The sequence below is a fragment of the Solanum tuberosum genome, unplaced genomic scaffold, assembly GCF_000226075.1.
Source record: "Solanum tuberosum cultivar DM 1-3 516 R44 unplaced genomic scaffold, SolTub_3.0 scf00164, whole genome shotgun sequence".
Lineage (NCBI taxonomy): Eukaryota > Viridiplantae > Streptophyta > Magnoliopsida > Solanales > Solanaceae > Solanum > Solanum tuberosum.
Genome location: NW_006239092.1, coordinates 378,425 through 394,633, shown reverse-complemented (window position 1 = coordinate 394,633; position 16,209 = coordinate 378,425). Strand labels below are relative to the sequence as shown.

The following is a 16,209-nucleotide window of genomic DNA, read 5'->3' as shown; positions in this document are numbered from 1 at the left end:
AAAAAAAAAAAAAAAAAAAAAAAAAAAAAGGAAAAGTTTCCACTGGTCTATTGAAGTTCCTCAGAATCCTTCATGTACAATTTTTAATTTATCAGAAAAAGTGAACAAATTCAGCCCCTTAAACAATCCCCCTTCTTTGCATTTGATCTCCTGTAATCACTTGCAGAAAAACTGATGTTCAAGTCTACAAAAACACGATTACAAAAAAGCTACCAAGATCCGATCATATTCTCTCAAGAAAAGCTACTGTAATGCAAAAGTTAGTTGAACCTTGTCACAGCTGGTCCAATCTTTTTGTCTCCCTTGTCTAGACCGATTCCGTCATGGTAAGCCAATCAGCTAAATTTACCGAGTTCCATCTTTTTCTTGATCGCCTTTTGACCGTGGTATATGAATGAATCAAGTATCCCAGACACAGTGAAAACACCTGGATACAATTTCCAGAAATTTAGATTATACAGAGTGCACAATCAAACATCATTGATGTGATGCAAGTGCTACTTTGGTCTAAACACAAGGGACTAACACCTTTTATTTCTTGAAATGAAACGAGATTCTTCTGAGTATATAACCAAGTATTTTCAAACAAAACAAAAGAGCAATGTAAAAAGGCAATATGACAAGGTGACTACAATTATGACCAAACTACATGATGTGATTCACTGTGGGAGTAAGTCCTAGATGGTTATAGGTTGCATCAGTGTTGTAGAGCTACAAAGTGGTATTTCATCCGTGAACTTATCAAACATTACAACTTGCAGATATATAACAATATCAAAGGGTAACTTCAGTGGAGCCAACGAAAGAATAAGAACAACCAGAGGCAGTCTCTGGATTTAACTTTGATGGGTTCAACTTTCAAGGTTCTAATCATTGAACTCATAGACTTCTAAAATCATGAGTTCAGAATTTAATATTTGTTGAATTTTTGTAATTTTTCATATATAAATTTATACTCCATGTCGAAAATGATGAGTTCTGCATCTCTGGAAATAATTGTACAACCCCTCTCAAAGGTTCATTTTCCAATAACAGAAAGAAATTAGAATATATAGGTGCACCGAGTGATATAGTGCAGCATAGAGAAATATTGGAAATATATCGTTTTCTAATAAGAATTGTTGTTCTATATTCAACAAATTCTTAAAGTCAGTACTCCCTTCAATCCAATTATATGACATTCGAAAATGTTTAACACCGTCTGCCTAAATCTTGGTGGTAGAGTTGCCCAACACCTGTGCTGGTGGGAGGTAGCAGCTACCCAGTGAAATAGTCAAGGTGCGTGCAAATAGACCCAGGCACCACCATTATAAGAAGAATGTTTATTGCCACTCCATTGCTATACGACTTCCAAGATTTCAAATTCATTAGTTGTTCAAATTTTAATAATGTGATGTTTCTAGAAAATTAACATTAAAACCGTCACTTCAATATTCTTTCACCATCACTAAGATAATATATAAGTCAAATTAACATATTACACTCTGTGTCTACTCAAACATTTTCACGTATAATAGAATAGAAGAAATACTTTTTCAAGATGCAATCAATATTAGCGAGATAAACAGGAAAGGATGAAGACTATAATTACCTCCAACAATAGCACAGACATTCGTCAAGAAGTGTAAGAATGACACGTGTTGCTCAGTGAATGTTACCTGAAACAGAGCCAGATAAGATATGTAATTAAGGACAACAAGAAACGGGTGAAAACAGGAAAGAGAAAAATCCATATTAAAGAATTGGGTAATAACTTGGTGGCAATAATGCTTCCTTCCTTCCTATAGTGTAAAGGCTCAATGGCCCTTCCCCCCTACTACCCCAGGCCTCCACCAACCCCATTCTTTTAAAGAGATGAAGCCTTAATATAACAATTTACAGAGGTTATGATGAAGAAAATAAATAGGTTTCAGAGGCAAATTAGTGACTTGGAAATTTGAGCAATGGAGCAATGCCAAACCTTGATTGGTGAAAGGTCATAGAAGAAGAAAACACCAGGAATAGACTGAAAACGACCAAAATCTGCGCCTTGAAAATGTTCGGTTACCGAGAACTGCAAACGATAAGCTGTTGTATCAGATTTTGTGGTCTATTGGTAGTACAGCAAATGCAGGTAGATAGCTTGAAGAATTAGAAAACCTGATTTGACTGGATGGTATGCCCACTGACATCTGTATATACTGTAGGTACCACCTGTAGCAAATAACTAGATATTACTATCGACAATAACAGTAACTTTCCATCGATAACTCACAAAAAATTAGGTTAACCTAATGTACAGTGGTTATCATATGACAAGACAAGAATTAACATTCCAAGAACAAATAATGTGCCATGTCAACATGGCAATAGCAAATGCCAAAATTAAAGAATGCCAGATGAAGGTTTATGCAATTTTTTTCCAAATGAAGAAAGATGGTTACCATCTTTGACATTATTAAACAAAACAATAATAACAACAACAAGAGTGTATATATACTGAAACATCCAACAGCAAATACCATATGGACATCAACAATTACAAAATGGTAGAACCAGATATTTTTTATGTTTTTGTATCACAAACAGAAAAAGATGTTACAGATCATAGATATAACTTTTGACCTTATTCTTTCCACAATGACAATAATAATTGATGTTGCTCGGACACTCCAAAAATATTGCCGTACCAATGTTGGGTACTTTAAAAATACACTACTTTTGGAGAATCCCACACCTTAATATGATATATGTTCTACTTCGAATGCACAAGAGAATAAAAGTTGTACTATCCAACAAATCAAAAGTGTTGAGGGGTGGTAGTGAGAGTCTATAAAACTTAGCAGACAACATGAACAAGCAATCAGATCAACGTACGCTCCTTTAATTTGAGTTTTGTTAATCATATAATACGATTTGTGCTTCTTCATGACCTTTACGCCATTTCAGGCACTGTTTAATATTTAAATCATGCATTAAATTACAAACAAATTAATTAACTTTTGCACGAAAACAGAGCGAAAGCAGTATCATCAAACTTTCATTACAAGGGTTGCAATGTTTAGTGTTCAATGACAATTGGTGGAACATTTGGGATTCGTAAGGTATATTTAGTTTTTGAGGAAATGAGATAGAGAAAGTAGTACAACAACATACCAGTGCAATCCCACAAGTGGGATCTAGGGATGGTGGTGTGTACGCAAACCTTACCCCTACCTACCTTGGGGGAGGCAGAGAGGTTGTTTTAGATAGACCCTCGGCTCAAGGAGAAAAAGGAAAAGTAGTCTCAGTATGAAATAGGGTCTATTCTATCTCTTTTTGATAGTGTGATGGAACCTTCCTTTCCTAGAAAGGTAAATTGTTTTTGAATTACTCGGAACGAGAAAACATTGACTCGCGAAAAGGAAGTGGTCTGCATCTTTAGAAATGATTATCTTTCCTTCTTCTTTTGATAGATACACGATTATCAGTTATGGGGGATGTAGTGGGGCATGCACCAGCTTGTGGATACATCAACTAGTCCACTGGGAACTTGCTATAGCCCACAAGAACAGGTCTCAAGTTTTTGCCACCAAGACTGGGCAAATGGATAGCCTTCGGTAAATGAGCTTATACTGATCATAGGAGTTTCATAATGGTTGAATTGGTCCTTAAGCTTGGAAAACCAACTACTTACTAAAGGACTAAATCTCAGTAACTCAAAGAGCTACTACCTCTCTCTCTCTCTCTTTAAAGAAAAAAAAATACAAGTACAAGTGACAAGGGGATTGGGGACAGGGGACAGGGGACGGGGAAAAGAAGCTCTAGGCATTAATCCATGACCACTCTATGACAAGTAAGCCAGGAAACACTAAATCAAGTGAAAATTACAAACTCACAGAACTTCATGTAAATAGCAGAAACAGGGAAGAAAGGAAAAGTAAGAGGGCAGTCACAGGAAAAAATGCCAACCTTGATAAAATACTGATACATGCCGTGGGGTGTTTCTTGTGTCCACATCACACTGCAATTTGGATTGAAAAAAAAAAGGAACAGTCAAAATACACGTGTCATTGTACATCCATCATATAAAGACACCAGCGAACAATGTAAAGACTAGCAAAGGTGATGTACCCATCAAGAGGATTCACAACACCTGGGAAGTATTCTCCATAAGTTAATCTATTGATCTTGTGACTAATCTGTTGAAAGTAGTTTTTAGTAAAGATACATTTAGGCACCAAAAACAAACATGAACAGATGAACCAAGTTGCGAAAACATCTTACATTATAACTATCCTTCTGAAATGTGAGCAAATCATGGACATGAACATTTGACTGCTGAAAACTCTTCCCAGGTGCAAAGTGGAAATTTCCAGCCACTTTATTGACCTCCAAGAACCCATACATATTGCATCCTTCACCTTCTTCCTCTTTGATCTTTTCTAGGAAACCCTCTCTCTTACACTAACTCAGATGAATTTCGAAAGAGAAAGAAGAAAGATCAGCCATGAGTTCGATCAGCACATCATGAAATAATTAAAGCTCAATATCCATGCGATCTTTTCATATTAATTGAATAATATGTATGCAAAATATGTTAAAATATATGAAGCAAAAGCAGCATATTTTGAAGTTTGTCATCACGTTGTGCTAGTGTTCAGGGAAGCGTGAAGCAGAAAAAAGTGAACAAGGCCCTGCTTCTCTTAAAGCATGAAGCGAAGCGCAATTTTTTTTTTTAAAAGACCAAAATTAAAAAATATACAAGGAAATGTTCAATTTAAATGGAGTAATAAGTAGATAACACAAAATCCTCCATAGGACGAGCAAATCAAAACTAAAACATAAATAAATCAACATCTTATCACATTTGTCTTTAACACAATTTCTATCCGATAAACTTTTGCAGTTCTTCCTTCACATGAGCTGGGAAACTTAGACAAGCTGTAACGTTCGGATTACCATTTTGTATCTTGTTACAAAAGAGACATTTAGTAGGCGTTTGGCCATGCGATACCATATCACAATATGGTATCGTGAGATGGAATCAGCGTTTGGACATGTGATTTTACGCTGATTCCATCTCATGATTCCATATCCAAAAACCATGATATGAAATTATCATATAATTCCATATCATGATTTGAAATATTTTAATACAAAAATTGATCCACGAGTTTATATTTTGTTAAACAACCCCACATTTATATCTACTAACCATTTATTTCATATGTAAATAAAATTCATAATAACATCATTACTTTTTAAAATTTATTATTCTCACCAACATATAGTCACTTTAACTCACACCAACCGATTGTTAAAGTGATGAAATATATATGGTCTATGAGCATGAAAATATAGGTGCGGATGATATTGACCAACAAATGGCTCAAAGTAAGAATGTTGGTTTGTCTTCTCGGTCACATGATCGAGAAATGCAAGTTCAACGTGAGAAAATTGTTCATACTATATGGGAGGATTATATTAAAGACTAGTACACTACAATTTATGTTCTAATTTTTTTTAATTAAATTAAAGTTAAATGAAACAATTACTTAAGTGGAGAACAAATAGCTTTGTAATAATTTATTATGTGATTTATAAATTTTGTTTATTTAATAAGATTGAATAAACAATTGGGGATATTTTAATAGTTTTACAACTTATAAGATTTTTATGTTTATGAGAAAATATACAATACAAAAATTCCATATCGCATGTCCAAACAAAACTTCAATTTCATCTCATGATTCCATTTCATGATACCATATCGCATGGCCAAACGGGCCCTTAAAATAGGTCTTGTTGGTATCACTAAATTTTTGTGCATACATCCAAGACGGGTCTCTTTGTTTATATATCTTGTGACACCATTTCTAGTTTGGCTAATATTTCCCACAAACCAAATCCTGCAGAAGTTGTAGGCTATTCATCAAGAGCAAAAACCCATTTGATACGTTTCTGCTCCATCTTTATTTCTTATAAACAAAAAAGGAACTTCCATCCAACTATTTGTCACAAAATGGTCTAAAGAATTGATCGCTCAAAATAAACACTTATGTAAAAGATTCAGCTTACACTCAATTTCTTACCATTCTATAAGTTAATTAACTTTTTTAAAAGGGCAGTTCGGTGCACTAAGTTCCTGCTATGAGCGGGGTCTGGGGAAAGGCCGGACCACAAGGATCTATTGTACACAACCTTATCTTGCATCTACGCAAGAGACTGTTTCCACAACTCGAATTTGTGACCTCCCGGTCACGAGGTCACATGGATAACTTTTGATTAACAAAATGTACTACTAATTACATAAATCTATTCTAAGGTTCGAACAGATTAAAGAAAATCCCTAAAAGAAATGATTACCTCTCACCTAGTTGAGGGTTAAGGGAAAACCATACCACTTTGCCCTCAGAAGTGATGGTTTTACCCTACCATCTTATTCCTTGCTCTTTTCGCAATCAGCATCTAAATCTTCCAGAGTTTGACATTTTCCCATTCACATTTATTGAAATGGTTTTACTTTATTCCTTTGCATCTCTACCAAATAAGAAAAAGGAAAAACAATAAAGCTAAATTTCAAATTCTTATTTTAAACACTTTTCCTTCGTGATTTAAGTTTTGTGCATTATGTGTAGAAACTATGAAGTTTATTGAAAAAGAATAATTCTTGAAATGGAAAAAATAAACTCACCCATATTCTAGAGTTTAAAATACAAGTCATTAAGTAAGTAGTTTCGGGGTTCTGGAAGCTTTTTATTTCAAAGTTGCTCGAAAAAATGTGTGTTACAAAATCAGCAACTCCTTAAACACCTTTTCAGAAATGATGTATGGTAATCATATTTCCCATAGTGTCATCAAAACTAGAATCCTCTGCTAAATGTATCCCAAGTAAATTTTTGACAACTTTGTGAATGCCTAAGTATTAGTTGTACATTGATGTACATATGCTACAGGATTAGGTCACTAATATTTTACTGATAAAAAAACATCCATTTTTAAAAGATAATGTCACCTACAGGCACTACACCCCATTAAAAGATCATCTCCAACCCTACTCTATTTTAGTCTCCATTCTCTATATTTGGAGAGTAAACTAGAGAATGCCATCTCCAAGCACTTTCTATTTTATCCTCTACTCTCAAATTATAGAGAGTTGAATAGTAGTTCTCCAAATTTGGAGAACTATTATTCATACTCTCTATTTCACTTTTTGAACATTATATTTCTATTACTTTGTAACTAACATATTATTTTACATATAATGATATTAATTAAATCTCTAATATTCATAATTCTTTTTAAATGTAATATAACATTTTTAAAAATATATTATTTAATATATATTACTTTCATCCCGAATTAATAATATTTCAATATTTTTTAAAAAATTTCGTCACTTTAAGTGAATATATTTTTGATATTATGGTTAATTTTCACTGAAGAATGCACAAATGAAATGAAAATTTTAATTAAAAATACAATACATAACATAATAATTTAAATAGGCTTAAGTCATCGACGGCCACTTAAAATTGTCCGCATAATTCACTTGAACACCTCAACTAAGACTTGTACCTATTGAACACCTCTACCCCTTCGAATTGATACCTCTTCGACATTTTTTTGACAATCAAACAAAAATGTGAAGTGTGTGAAATACGCTCGCAATGACATGGCACAACGACGAATTAAATTGTGACATATGTCATTTGGATTCAAAAATATAAAAATATATTATAAGAAAATATTTTAAAGTAAAAAAAAAAGGCAACAATGAACTCTACACAACCCACCCAGAACATTTCCGGTAGCAACCAATCCGCCGACCGGCTACCTCAGTGCGTCCACCACATGGTGATTAGGAAAATCAACACCATATTTGCTACCTACCCTCTCCCTTCTATCCCGATTTGGTGATTTCCATCAACACCATAGCTGCCATTTCTCCAATTTCATTGTCTTCCTCAAACATCAATTAAGATTTGTTGATATTTTTTATGTTGCGAGTTTTTTAGGGCTTGAATTTTTTAACAATTTCAAAGAAAATAATTTTAGATACTAAGTAGTCTTGCCGGAAAAAATGGAGGTTCACCCGATTTTTTTTACCAATTTGATTTTTATTCTTTTTGATTAAATTCCTCCTACATATTCAACTCTTCGAATTTTTCTACATTTTATAATGTTAGAATTTTTTCATTTTTTTTTAAATTTTGACTGCTATTTATTTAATGAGTACTTTTCCGACTAAGATAACAAAGACGATATTGGTGATGGTGGAATGATAGTAGAAAGGAAAAATGAAGGAGAATATAGGAAGGGTGCGTGGCAGGGGAAGGTGGCAAAGCGATTTAGCTGGTGACTGGTGAGGAGGAAATGCAATAAGGTGGTTTGGAATTGGGGAAGAAGACATGTTTCAGGGATTTTTTTTTTAATGTTGAAATGTTTGCTTTACTTTTTGAATGTTGACGTGTTATTTTGTGATTGGTCTATAAGTAATTTTTTTTTGTTTCACGCGCTTCTCAAAGGTGTATTACACCTATGATGCCATGTCATCAAAACGTATTCAATAGGTACATGTTTTGAACAAGACAGGTGTTCAATAGGTACAACTCTTAATTGAGGTGTCTAAGTGAAATATGCGGACAACTTTAGGTGGCCATGAATGACTTAAGCCATTTAAATACAAATACAAGATAACAATACAATACAATACATAACATAATAATTTTAAAAATCACAATATCATTTAATAATCCGGTAGGTCGTTTCCAAATTTAACAATATTCGGAAAAAAATTAATGTATGATCCAGAGAAGTTGTGGTTGTGATTGCGGTTGTTCTTTTTACAATTATTCATAGTTGTTCTTTAGAAATTTAGAATAAAATATAAATTTATATTATATAAAGAATCTGAAAAATAATAAAATTTTATATTACATGAAAATCATATAGGGTGATTATTCGGAAAAAAGAAAGAAAGGATTTAAAATAGAAATGATAATACAATATTGAGGAAAGAGAAGAAGATTCTTTTTTAGAGAGTGAAATAGAGAATTGGGTTGGAGTTGGTTGCCTGAAAAAATAGAGAACTCTATATTTGGAGAGTGAAATAGAGGGCAAAGGTTGGAGATGCCCAAACCAAGCTAGTTGTCTTACATAAAAATTAATTGCAGAAGATTTGCTAATATGAAAATTACATGAGATATTTGGTAATTAGAATAAAAATCACATGGTTTCTGTGATTACCCGTAGTATAATTCTACTAAACAAAATCGATTGAATATAATCTTATTTCAAACGTCAAATAAATGCTATCCTAACAGCTAATGTATAAAATGTACAGTATCGAATAGTCAAAAATCAAAATTGACCTTTGCATATAGTTAAGAAAAAAAGTTAGATCAATCACATTCATTCCATTCAACATACACGTACAAAAATTATCATGTCACATTTGTTTCTTTGAGATTGTGAGACCATAGTGCTCACAGTTCTTCTATCACATCCATGTTATGTTTCATAACTTCGATACGAGGTGCGAAATGGAATTTCAGTACTGTTAATTTCTTAGATCTATTATTTTCACATGAGAAAGAAGCTATGGTAGTCGAACTTTCAGGAGGAAAAATGACTTCAGTTTCAGGGAATAATTTGGAGAAGAAGAAAACACACAAAATATATAACTCCTTCAATGATCAATTTTCAACGTACCTGGTCAATTTCATCTGGGTTTGTCAATGCCCAACCTTTCTTTCGATAGGCTTCACGAACATCTTCACAGGTGTTACAACAATGATCATCTGACTGCAAAGTTGACAGGAATTCAGAGTTGGTATGTATAAGAAACAGTTTAATGAGATAATTATCTGTATTTGTGGTATAATCAAGGACAAACAAAAAGAATGGATGCATGAAAGTAAACAAAACTAAGAGATTAAATTTACAAAGAGGATACTACAGCTTAAATCATAAACTAAGAGAGATTTCTAGCATCACGAAGTAGGAACATACCCCTTCAGAACCATAGCAGGAACCACAATATGTTTCATTGTGCTCAAGTCTTCCTCCATGCCTCTGCAGAGGCCTATCAATCTGTTGTTGGAAAAAAGTCATAGACTCGGTGCTTGAAAGGAATAAATAGAGCATGCTTCTTAAATCAAAAGTCATAATTTTTATTTGATCCATGAAAATCTAGAATGCAAATAGTGGCCAAAACTATTTCTTTAAATCCAGATATTTGACAGCTATAAAATTTGAAATAAAGCTTAATAAATTTTTACATCAGCTACTTTTGATAAAATAAAGAGTAACTTGTATCTCACCGTAGGAGAACCAATGCCCTCCTTCCTTGTCTCAATAACATTTCCGAGAACATCAATTCTTTTCTTGATGATGTCATGTCTCTGCAAGTATAAATATAACCACATCATACAAAAACCCAAAGAGCATACTCATCAGCATTAGAATTCCAATAAATAGTGCAAGTAGCTTGCAATTATCTTTACTTCACAACTTTGGTTATTATTTTCATAATGGCCTTAGCTTCTGCTGCAATAATAGCATGTCCCATATCTAGCTGAGAGTGATGCGCTTAGCTTCATTGCATACAGGCCCTCTTGCAGCCTAGTTTACAATGTACTGTTTGTCTTACACAATTAAGCTTTTGTTTCTTGATAATTAGGAAATTAGCGTTAGGAAAGGACTTAGTCAGTTCCAAGGAAAGAGAAGATTACACACTTAGTAAGACTCAGTGCCTCCCAACACATAAGTGAAGCATCAAATACTGAAAAACAAACAAATTATAAACAAAGAAAAACTCACATTTACCCTCAGAATCTTAGAACAGCTCAGTAGTGGCAGATACTTACTAGATAGCAGTTAAAGATCATTTCAAAGAAACTCCATCGGCTTAGACAAACATATACAATTTAGAAGATTATAATTCTTTCATGTCATTGTTATGTCGAACAAGGTAGGATGTAAGAGCAAGAAAAAACACGTGGATAAAAGAACACTTTCTCCTTTTCTTTTTTTGGCTGAGTGGTTGAGGAATAGGAAAAAAATCAAGAGACCCTGTTTGGATCCTATTACACAGCCCTCACTGAGTGTTGTCAAATGCTCATTTTAGGCATGCTTAAGCCATGAAGCTCAGAGAAGGTCGCGCTTCACCTCATTTAGGCTACACACCAAGGTGTGTTCCTCATTGCCTACAAGTTCTATCTTTGAATACTGTGGTACTGAAGAACAGACATGATTGGCAAAAAAAATATTGATTAGCTTTGGAGTCGGCTCAATTGGCAAAGATTGAGGGACTTGTGTATTAGGTTCCAAGTTCAAGTCCTGCGCCTAGCGCACTAAGTCCAGCATTTAAGTGGATAAGGGTAGAGGGGTAGGCCTATCCTCCCAGAGTTTCGAAAGTTGTGGTTGGCCCGAAAAGTCGGCTCCATGACGGATTTCTAGGTCATAAAAAAAGGATATATTTGTTGATAATGGTAACATTATAAAAAAAATTATATATTAATTGGTAAGGAAAGCATAATGAGCAAAGTTGCTAATTGTAGCTTTATATTATTATTTCCACTAGGAGATAACATACTCAGGTACGCACAGGGAGCAGATATTCAGCCATGTGGAGTGGCACACAATACTTCACAGAGATTATCTGGTCAAGTCTTATTTAACTTGACAACTCAATGAGAACCATAACCCTAAAGGAAAATTAAGGATTCTAGCTCTATACACAGAACTAGCATTCAAGAGAATGCAATCATGTGGGGTTGGAGAAAACTAGGAACTTAGTAACTGGACAATATAACCTGTTTGCTGCACATACAATGTCAAGATGTTGCTCTCCACTGATATCCATGGCATCAACACTGAGAATTGAACATGGAATTGCTGGAAAGGTGATATCAAACTGCAATTTCAGATCAAATCAATGTTACAATCAGTCTTTTGCAATAACCGCCTCAGAAATCCAGATCAGCTTCTTCCAATCCTCAGAATGCAATACAATACTATAGTGGAAGAGACTGAAGTTCTAAAAGGGAGTAAAAATAAACGACTTTGAGCATTCAGACATTCAAAACCTCAAAAACTCAGATAATTACATCACTCAGCCTCAAGGTGGGAGTAACATTACATTGATGCGCAGTGTTTCTCCTCTTGAAGTATCCACAATAAGCTTTGTCTCGGTGGCAGCATGAAGATATAATCCTACAGCACAGCCAGGAGAAAAATAAAGACAAAGAACATGGAGCATGATAACAATACATCATAACATCATGTTGGGCTAAAAAAGAAACCCCGTCCTTCCCACAATGGAAATAGAAAATGTCTATTATCTAGTGCCACAACACCCATATATTCAGTATATATCACTAAAGGTAAAACAAAAATAGGGAGGTCGAGCACAATGCACTTCAGCAGCCAAACTATTTGTAGTCTCTTATACCATCGGATAAAACTTGATTTCCATTTAACTATAAAGAAATGAACAATTGCCACAGTCTGCTAATCCCAATGCACAGAAACACAAAAATACATTCATAAAGAACATTCAATTTCACAGATAAGGACATACAGAGACTTCTGAAAATTGCCTGACTGAAAAATATAACAGAACTAAGTACTTAATAAATTTGCATAGCTTAAAGAGATATATGTTCTCATATCCTCACTTTGTTTCGATCAAATCTCATCACTCAAATAAAACTAAATAGAATGTAAACAGCATTGTTAATACAAAAGGAACTACAGACTGCTACTTGTGCTAGTTTGAACATCTTCTGCCACGCTTCCGACAATTCATATCAAAAGGCTGGAGAGAAAAGGAATTTGCTTCTTAGGTAAATTACTACCAAGTTTGGCAAATGGAATCGACAAAAATGCATTAAAACCATCGAAGACTTCGTGAAACCATGGAAGGTAAAGGTAGCAGGAAGATCCTATATCGGAAGTTCAGGATGCCAAATTTAGCAGAACAATTGGAATGATAACCTAACTAGTCAGGGATGTCAGAGGCCAACTCTTTTTCTTTCGTTTTCCTTTTCTTTCATCTTATAAGAACTAAGTTTGTGCAAAAGTTCATCTTTCCTTGCTCCACCACTCACCCCTGACACAAATAATAAGGCAAGAGTCATCCTCCAAATTGGATTAAATGAAGATCATTACTAATAGATCCTATTGCTACAGATTACATTCTGGAAGCACCAAAATAATCATTCTTTCACTATGTGCATAGTTTGGTTTTGAGGTCAAATCCTGAATGGTGGAGATTACATATTGACAAATGAAACTGACAACATCAAAATATCGCATAGAATAATTAAAAAATGGAATAACAAACTCATACATCCATTTCGGAATAGAAAAATATATTAATATCCTACCACACAATTCTATGATTAAATAGGTTCATACAATATATACTGAGAACAAAAAGGAAGGGACATACGGAGCTCGGAGATGAAAAGCAAGGTCATGATGATGGAGGAAGCTAAGGTAATAACACCTCCGGAAAGTGTTCTGCTGTAGAAATCCTCGTTGATCTTCGGATATGCATCCAAACTTCGTATTTTACTGATAAAACTATCCATATTTTCCGATCCTTAAACTGGAAATGCTCTACAAACTATGAAAATATATACGGAAATTCAACAAAATAGTAGTAGATTAGAGATTTATGCCGTCGTCGAACGATGGATCGCCAATTAGCTAATTCCGGCGGTAGAATTAGCGAGTTCTCTTCTCCGTTCTCGTCCTAGTCCTCCTTTGATAATGTGAATCTGAGAGATTTTATTGCGAGGAAAAGGACAGAGAACATTCGCCGGAGAACTGTGTCATCGTTTTTTCGTCTAGCTTGATCTACCGTTTTACGTCTCTCCTTTCTTTGGGCTTACTATTTAGGCCTTTCTTTTTGGGCTAATAGAGGCAATAACAGATCAGGTCCAATAAAGGACTGTTGAAAAAGGTCGCATTAGGCGGCTACCAGTTGTCTATGAAGACATTTCTCGAGTTAATTTATTTGAGGATTAATTATTTTTGAATTAGCTATTTTGGTTAGTTTATTTTATTGTGTATTAGTGATAACTTATCTCATTACTATAGTATAAATGGTGGGATGAGTTATCAAGAACATGACAATCAAATAAGACACCAAAATTTTATTCCTGGACTATTCTTTTATGAGTAAATTTTAGGTTTAGTAAACATAAAAATCATATTTGTATGTTATAGCTATAGTTTGTATAATTGCGCTCCATAGCAAACTTTATATTTGTTATGGAGCATCAGATTTATATAAAATCGCTAGCAGCCTCTTATTTGTATAAATCGTTGGCAGCCTCTCATTTGTATAAATCGTTGGTAGTCTCTCATTTGTATAAATCATTGGCCGCCTCTCGTTTGTATAAATCGCTGGCAGCCTCTCAATTCAATTTTATGTGTTTGTAGCAAAAAAATTGAATTTTGCATACAATTGAATCGAAATAAAACATTTGTATATCAAAATTTTCTCTCTCGCTCTTTATACAACACAAATTATACATTGTAATTTGTATAATCTATGTTTGTATAAAGCGAGAAAGAGAGAAAGGCAAAAGAGAACTGGGCAGGGGAAGATTTGTATTTGTATAATTATAAGTGTATAGGACGAAAATATATGTAGTTGTATTTGTATATACAATTTTCTCTCGCTTTATACAAACACAAACGCATTTTATACATTTGTGTTTATATAAAGTGAGAGAGGCTAGGGAGAGACTGGCGAGCGAGAAATAGAGAGTGACGAGCGATAAATCTGGGGAGAGAGGCGAATGACAACTGTTTGCTACGGGTTACAATTAAATCAAACTGTGGTTATAGCATTTAATTTGAATTAATAGTTTGCTCTTTTATACAATTTTCTTTTTTTTTTTATTTCAGAACTATTTATTTTTTGGGTAACTTACACAAATCACACTACTTTAGGATCTAATTACTTAGATATACACTAATTTGCAATATTACATTCCTTACCATATTTTGGGTCTCGAATACATGTATTTGTCTCTTTCAGATACATGCATCTCGTATCAATTAGTGTGTCTAATTAATAGATATAATTGAAAATTATTAATTAAGAAATGTGTCTAATTAGATATGATTGAAAGTCATTATTTAAGGAGAAAATCACATTTGCAACAACTTTAAAGGATATGGCATATCACAACTCCTAAAAAGATAATCAAAATCATTATTATTATTTTGGCGATTCACCAAATTCCGGACTTCTGAACTCAAATTCATGAATTGTTATTCAAATACATGTGTATGTTTTGTCAGATACATATATACTTCATCAAATACACTAATAAAAAGCTAAATATATATAATCTTAACTCAATAATGTGTTGGATACATATATAATATGTCAGATACATTAATAATGTGGCAGATATATACATGCATAAATCTCCAGTACATGCGTATATTTATTCAGATACTTATAAACTTAGTTAGATATACTGATAATAGATACATTTAACTCGGTAATGTGATAGATACACCAATAATGTGTCAAATACATAATAATTTCAATCCGATCCAAAAGGTCTCTTTCTCATCTTCTTCCTCATTAAGAAGAAGAAAAATTAATGCTTGAACCCTCTTTCTATTTGCAACAAACTACATACTATCTTTCTCTTTTGTTTGTCAAAGTTGTTGCATGTTGAATTTTCAAATTTAAGCGGCTGGAAATTTTCGAGAATTCCGGTGGTAATTTTCATTCCCCTTTTTAACAACAATAAATAAACATTCTTCTCATTTGGAGATTCACTGGTCATGAAAGAAAATTCTAAATTAATGAAATTTTACCTTAACTTTTAAAAACTAGAAGACAAAACAAATTGAAATCTATCACGAATATATGACTTTGAAAATGATTAAGCAGACACAAACCTCAAACTATTGTGTTGTAAATTCAGAAGCAGAACCAATGTTAGGAGTTTGGGGATTCTAAATCAATTTTGTTTGGGAGTTCACATATTAATATACATATATTTATTTAATTTTCTAATACAAATATAGGGTCTACGAAAAAGTTAGTGGGTTCGTCTGAACCCATGAACCCCACCTAGCTCCGTCTCTGTGTTGTTGTTTCAGATTTGAATTTTAAAGGTTTAATGATCATGGTGGAGAGAAGGAATAAAGAGAGAAAATGGTGATGGAGATGGAGGCTAATGAGAGAGAAAATTGATTAACATG

The 16,209-nt window shown here is 33.6% G+C and overlaps 1 protein-coding gene across 1 annotated transcript; it reads right to left on the bottom strand.

Annotated features, from left to right (window-relative positions):
- Positions 1-23: 23 nt before the first annotated feature.
- On the bottom strand, positions 24-13,850 carry LOC102602518 (endoplasmic reticulum-Golgi intermediate compartment protein 3). The gene is made up of 13 exons (XM_006353938.2): positions 13,421-13,850; positions 12,107-12,180; positions 11,798-11,881; positions 10,287-10,367; positions 9,976-10,056; positions 9,676-9,768; positions 4,246-4,425; positions 4,093-4,160; positions 3,931-3,982; positions 2,140-2,193; positions 1,961-2,053; positions 1,592-1,658; positions 24-427 (listed from the first exon to the last, which is right to left on the bottom strand). Exons 1-13 carry the CDS (start codon positions 13,560-13,562, stop codon positions 336-338), a joined length of 1,161 nt encoding a protein of 386 aa, XP_006354000.1. The 5' UTR covers positions 13,563-13,850; the 3' UTR covers positions 24-335.
- Between the last annotated feature and the right edge of the window lie 2,359 nt (positions 13,851-16,209).

Excerpts from the sequence above, each read along its gene's own strand:
- LOC102602518 (XM_006353938.2), bottom strand. The coding sequence starts at position 13,562 with ATGGATAGTTTTATCAGTAAAATACGAAGTTTGGATGCATATCCGAAG. Across the intron at positions 4,161-4,245 it reads TTCAGAAGGATAGTTATAAT|ATTAGTCACAAGATCAATAG; the intron begins GTAAGATGTTTT and ends TACTTTCAACAG. Across the intron at positions 3,983-4,092 it reads GTTGTGAATCCTCTTGATGG|TGTGATGTGGACACAAGAAA; the intron begins GTACATCACCTT and ends TCCAAATTGCAG.